At 44.0% G+C, this 7,054-nt stretch overlaps 1 protein-coding gene across 1 annotated transcript; it reads left to right on the forward strand.

Annotated features, from left to right (window-relative positions):
- Positions 1–1,360: 1,360 nt before the first annotated feature.
- CCER1 (coiled-coil glutamate rich protein 1) lies at positions 1,361–2,584 on the forward strand. The gene has a single exon (XM_057741045.1). It carries the CDS (start codon positions 1,361–1,363, stop codon positions 2,582–2,584), a length of 1,224 nt encoding a protein of 407 aa, XP_057597028.1.
- Positions 2,585–7,054: the final 4,470 nt, after the last annotated feature.

Raw genomic sequence — 7,054 nt, forward strand, 5'->3', positions numbered from 1 at the left:
ACTGTCTGGTTAACAAAAGGACAAAAGGAAAAACATAATTGGCACACACTAGCATTCTTAGGAACAAACCCATGGTACACACCCTGGTGATGTTTAATCGGCGGTCATTTGCATGATATGTTACAATTAGTAAAGTGCTTGCTCATACAGATTTCTTGTACTCATCACCAGAGTCCTATTTAAGGTGCTTGGGCAGTGTAGGATAGCAATCGCATTGACAGTTGGGCTCTGAGTTCAAACAGGCTCAGATTGGAACTCAGAGCCCAACTGTTTTAAGGACTAACCCTGAAATTCATCAGCCGCACAACCTTGGGTAGGTTAATTTCTCAGCTTCCTGATCTATGAGATGTGGTAATAATGCCTACCTCAGAGTAGGTGTGAGGGTTACGTGTCATAAGCCCACCTGCGCCCAGGAAGCACACGCAACAAACGTTTGCCGTCTTGTTTCACGTATGAAGACACAGAGCTCCTAGGATTTAGAAGAGTCGGCACAAGGCCGCAAAGTAAGGAGTGGGTCCCAGTTTTCTGACTCTAGGGGCTTTCTCTTTATCCCCTTCATGCCCCCAAAGTGTAGAATATTGTTTTTCAGTACACAAATTCCTCCCCAACCCCCGCCTCTGGGTTCAGCTAAAGGTCCATCTTCTACAACCCCGCACCTCAAGAGGGTACAAAGGGTTCAAATAAACCGCCTCAAGCGTTTCCTAAAGTAGCTCTCACAAGCCCAGCCTCCGCCTCTCTCTGCCTCGCTCAAAGCCTGCGTCACAAGCCCCCTGAGAATGTTCACGGGGCACCTCGTTCCGGCCGGAACCCCACCTCCAGGCACGCGAGAACGACCTCCACCCCAATTGGCTGTTCCCGGGGCAACCAAGGATGCGGTGGGCACGCAGGGCCCCCGGCCGGTATTTAAAGGCTGCTGCTGCCCCCGCCACCTCAGTCCGGCCAGGACGGCCACGGTGAAGCACCTGGGTTGAGAGGGAGCAGCAAGGTAACGCGCACCGCCCGCCTTCCCCGTCTCCAGCCCGCGCCTCCACTGAGGCGGCTGTGCGGGGGACCCGGGAGCGGGCCTCGCCGCGCGTCGCCCACCAACACCTTCCTCCCCCACCATCCTTACCCAGCCCCAGTACCACCCAACTCACCTGGGCGAGACAACCCGGATGCGAAGGACCAGAGATTACGTGGAAGAGCGATCCAGCGAGCAGAGAAGCGGGGTCCTTCTGGAGAGAAAGGCGTGATCCCAGCGGTAGGCACGTGGTGCTGCACAGAGAGATAGAAACGAGGCTCTTCAGTCCGTCAGATCTGGCCAAACTTGACGACAGCTTCTAGGACGCTTCCGTTTAGACCTCTCGGAGCTCCCTGAATCATGACCCAGACCCTCGACAGAAAAGTGGATCCTCTTAACCTGGGCGGAGGCTGGGCATCCTCTGTCCCTTTGCGCACCTGGTCTTCCTGCCATCGAAGGCGCAGAGGCGCTCCGATTTACAGGCGGCGGCATCGCTACGGTCCCAAGGCCGAGTATGAGCCCCCGAGGAAACAGCCAAAGCAACAGTACGGTCCAGGCCCTTGGTTCCAGCCGCCCCGACGTCCCTATTGGGCCGTGTATTCTAACTGGGGGCCCTGGGGAGGGCCCTGGCGCCCACCTCCGGCGGGGTTCCGGAAGCCCCCCGGCTGGGTGCAAGTGATCCGGGTGTACGGCCTGCACCCGCCCTGCCTTTGCTGCTGCTCCTGCTGGCGCGCGCCCTGGAACCCTGGCTGGGCGATGCCCCCGGGCAGGAAGAAGCGCTGGGGCCGCCGGGGCCGCGGCCTGCGCCCCCACCCTCGCCGCCCTTTCCAGAGGAGCCCGCCCGTGGATCTGCGTACGCTGCTGCGGCCGGTCAACCTGTACGGGTGGCGGGCACCCGGCATGCGGGCGCCGAGGAACACCACCCAGTTCATCATGAACCAGGTCTACGAGGACATGCGGCAGCAGGAGAAGCTGGAGCGCCAGCGCGAGGCGCTGCGGGCGCAGCAGGCCCAGGCGGGCGGCACAGCCTCCCTGGAGGGCTCCTTCGGAAACGATGCGCCCCTCGACGGTGGCGAGGAAGACGCAGGGCTGCAGGAAAATCTGTATGGCTTTAGGCAGAATCCCTCTCTGGCCTTCAGTCCTGACCCAGATGAGGAAAACCAGTTTCCCACCACGCAGCTGGTAGACGAAGAGGGAGAGGAGAAAAATGAAGAGGAGGAGTGTGACGAGGAGGAGTGTGGTGGCAAGGAGTTGGAGAGCGAGGAGGAGGAGGATGAAGAGGCAGAGGCCAGGGATGAAGAGGAGGTCGAAGAGGCTGACTCTGCGGAGGAGGAGGAAGAAGAGGAGGAGGGTGAAGAGGAGGAGATAGAAGAGGAAGAGATAGAAGAGGAAGAGGAGGGGCCGGAGGAGGATGTGCAGCGGGAGGAAGAGAATAATTTGCCTCTGGAAATGCCTTTATCAATCCTAGTGGGGGCTGAAGAAGAGAGAGAGAACTTTATAAATTGTCCTTATTTAAGCCCCAAACAGATAATTCCCGAAGTGTCACAGGAAGCTCTGCTCATGCTACAGGACATTAACTGTTAGACATCAGGGAAGGGATTGCGAAATAAGATTGAGGCTAAAATGAATTCGCAACTTACTAAAAACTAATTAAAAAGTGAGTTCCATTAATAAACATCTATGTAAACCCCTTCTTTGGCCACTATAAAACGTCTAAAAGTTGGTGTGTTTGTGTACGACTATGGGTGGGGGGAGGGGGAGCTTTCAAATATAATTTAATTGGAAATGATTAAAGGCCAAATATTTTATTACTACAGTTTGAATATTTTCATTTGATGTTTTTCCCTCAGATGCTTGAGTTTTTTGTTTTTGTTTTTTAAATTCTGGCAATGCTGAAAATCTTTCTTTTTATAACAAATTTATACATCTTTTCTACTTAATGAGCTTGGAATCAACAGATTTTGACTGTCCCATGCCTAAGAAACACGTGCCATGTCTACTGAATGTCCATCAGTGCTCTTGACATGACAGCTGATACCATTTTAAAAATGCCTGTGTTATTTTTTTTTTGTAGATTTTCCACCTTCAGAGTTCGTTTTTGAGGGTTGTATTTCGGTAACCCCATTTGCAGTCTCTTGTGGCATCGCTCATTTATATTCCTTGTTCCACAGTGCTATGGATCTTCCTCAGAAGAACGTGAAGTTGCTTCTGTGGAACTGGTTATCTGCCATGGCCTCAACAATCCATAATCCATGCATGGAGAGGATTCCCCATGGTCAGAAGTCAACTTGCACACCTAGTTAAAATCCAAGGTAACTGCAAACAATGGAACATAGCTTAGATTTTGAAGCTTTGTTCCTGGATATATTCCCTGTCATAAGTTCACAGGAATAAAATAGTTTTTGCAGAATGGATTTTTTTTTTAAAGATGATTGGCCTTTTGGGGGTGGAACTTTTTTGTTTTTAAGTTTCTTTCCCAGTTGTCTTCCTTATAAAGGAGACTAAAACAAATATGTCTGAGTGCAAGCCTGAGTGAGCTAGTTTCTAATGTCTAAACACTTAAAGAGCTTTTATTCAAACATTTTTAGGAAGTAATACAGTTCTTCTTGGACCCTTAATTCTTGTAACTTAATAAAGATTCCAGCCATAGCATATTTCCAGAATATCCCTAGATGAAGAATTTGAGCCCCATATCTCAAAAATTACATCTTTTGACAAACTGTACTTCTAAGTATAGTTTGAACCATAATTCAGTATTTAGTGAAGAGAAGACTGTGAGGTGATATCTTAACCTGGATGCTGATTTTATTTGCAGCTTTCGGGGGTGGTAAGCTTAAACTGTTAAAAAAATACATAATAAAATAAATAGTGTTGAATGAAACTACTCTGCTTCTCACTTCTTATTTTTTAAATATCAAGCCTCTTACTCAGCAGTACTTCAGTGGCCACCAGGATGAACATAAGAAGAAAAAGTAACATAAACATTGTAGGATTTTTTAAATGACACCAAACCCTCCAAACTACAGCAGTGAATAACCAAGCATTTATTACCCTGTTAAGAAATCATTATTTTCTTAAGGATGAAATTTTTGAGTGACCTATAAAAGTAGTGTAAAATTGACCACCCATTATGCATTTCTAATGCACAGGGGGAAACCAAGAATCCTACTGCTGATCTGATCAATAAATCCTTACCAGTCATAGTCCAAAAATACTTCATCCAAGATACTCAACCACTAAGTTCTCATTAAAGAAACACTTTCATTTAGGACTGAGTTTCTTGACAATCACATCTGGACAATTCTCGAGTTACTTTTACAGAAGATTCCACTTTTACATTACAAAATTCAGCACACATTAATTGCCTCCACATGCACAAGACATTATCCACTAGTCACTGGAAGGGATGCAAATATGAGCAGTGCCTCAAGAGTTTAGTTCAGGAACCGTTGAACAAATAATTACAGAACTGCTAGGGGCCAAGCACTGTGAATAGTGATAAGGATACGATGGTGAATAAGCAAAACCCCCACTCTCACACTGCTTACAGTTTAGTTGAAAGGACAGACACTAAACGAAGTTAGACAAATTGGTCACTGCAAGAATTCTAAAGGATATGCACCGCTATGAAAGTATACATGACAAGGGAACCCAAGTGTGAAGCTGGGGATGTTTACTGTGGGCAGAGGGAACCTTGAGGCGAAAGGCCAGTGGAGAGCTGGGAGGAACTTGGTGCCTTTGAGGAACTGAGAACAGAAGGACCAGAGTGTCCAGAAGGAGCGACCAATGAGAAGTGAGAGAGCTGGCAGAAACCATATTCTCTGCTCATTTCTGCATTATCCATATCTTCTGAATAGACACCAGCAAACAATTAATGAAAGGAGGAAACAATTAGTCATCGATGATTCTCTACCTGAACTCATTTTTTAATTAGCCAGATACTGTGATGCTCCCTTTACCAACCCTGAAGGCTGATATGAAGTGATTAAATCACATTGGGGAATGGGAGGGTTGGACATCCTAGTACACCTACTACACTTTTCAGATACCTACCTGCCCACTACCACGTACTGGTAGGGCCCTAGGTATTGTTGCTCTGTGAGATTGGAGCACCATGGAGATGCTCCACACCAATTGATGATGATTCAGGACTGTCAGTGTTACTAGGGCTCAGAATAAACCCCATCTTTAGTTTTAGAGGTAAGTCTGCTTGAAGAAAATTCACGATTTTTAAAAAATTCTCCTTCTTAAAATCATTTCAAACTTGAGTGGACACAGTGCCACTCAACAAGGTGCCACTTAGCCATGTCTTTCAAGAATGGAGGTATTATTTGCTTTGTCAAGTGTCAGAGAAATAACATAAAAAAATCATAAATATATTTAGAAGGCCTAGGTTTGATACAAAATCTTTGCTGTCTTTTCTCAGGTGTTTTTACATGAGAGATTCTGGCATTTTCCTTTCCAGTGACTCTCAGCATTTCTTGATTTACCTTCATTACTTTGTTTCCACAGCAACTTAGAGGGATTTTTTTTTCCGTGAAAATATTATTCTTTTAAGGATGGTAAATACACTTGACATTTAGAGATCAACTCTGAATTCTGAGTATGGTTTCATAAAATTTTATAACATCTGCATATGAGGACAAGAGTTATTCCAACATATTTAGTTCCATTAAAATAAACACAAGCGGTGAAATAACCCAGCTACACCAAACCCACAGAGTTGGGAAGAAAATGATAAGAATATCACCCATGAGGTGGTCTTGGGGAGAGGGAGTGAATAGGATGAGAAAAACAGCTTCTCGAGTTTAATTTTGATTTTAGCAGCATAATAAAATGATATATGTGGCTAAGCTATTTGTATTTATACAGGTTCAAATTAATATAATCACAATTGAAAATTACTCAATATTAATGCTTCTGAATCACTTTGGCCTTCATTATCTGTGTATTTAAAGCAAAATCAGAATGTGGCTGTATCTTAGCTGTTTCAGTACTAGCATTTTTCTGCATCTATTTAACTTTTAGCCAGTTAATGGAACATAGCTTGATCTCAAGGTCAGCTGATGGAAGAGAAGAGTTTGGGCATCTTTGTGTTGTCACTGCTGCCTGAGTCTTGGGTCTGTGTTTCCTCAGACATAGTTGTCATACCTTATTACCACTCACACCTATTGTGAAGACCAAATAACCAAATATTTAGGAAGAACTTCATTATATACTGTAAATCACTGTTAATCATTGTACACAAAACTACATTTTATAATGAAAACCACCATCTGAACTTATTTATTTTTAATTTTTAATTTTTTTAACTTTTTATTTTATACTGGAGTATAGTTGATTAACAAGTTTTTGTGTTAGTTTCAGGTATACAGCAAACTGATTCAGTTATACATATACATGTATCTATTCTTTTTCAAATTCTTTTTCCATTTAGGTTGTTAGATAATATTGAGTAGAGTTCCCTGTGCTATACAGTAGGTCCTTGTTGGTTATCCATTTTAAATACAGCAGTGTGTACATGCCAATCACCAACTCCCTAATTATCTCTCTCCCCCACCCATCCCCCCCAGTAACCATACATTCGTTCTCTAAGTCTGTGAGTCTGTTTCTGTTTTGTAAATAAGTTAATTTTATCATTTTTTAAAAAAGATTCCACATATAAGCGATATCATAAAATATTTCTTTCTCTGACTTACTTCACTAGGTATGACAATTTCTAGTTCTATTCATGTTGCTGCAATTGGCATTATTTGCAGCAATATTTTTTTTCAATCCCTCTCAGAGTAATGGAAATAAAAATAAATGAGACCTAATTAAACTCAAGAGCTTTTGCACAGCAAAGGAAGCCATAAACAAAACAAAAAGACAATCCACAGAATGGAAAAAAAATGTTTGCAAATGATGTGACTGACAAGGGATTAGTCTCCAAAACTTACATCATCTCAATTTCTGAGCATTAGGTCAGTCTCAATTCATTAACAAGGCTCAGGAAATCTCATCTCATTGTAGTTTTGTTGGACTGAGATATCTAGATAGTTTAGTTGTTACTTA

The sequence above is a fragment of the Hippopotamus amphibius genome, chromosome 7, assembly GCF_030028045.1.
Source record: "Hippopotamus amphibius kiboko isolate mHipAmp2 chromosome 7, mHipAmp2.hap2, whole genome shotgun sequence".
Lineage (NCBI taxonomy): Eukaryota > Metazoa > Chordata > Mammalia > Artiodactyla > Hippopotamidae > Hippopotamus > Hippopotamus amphibius.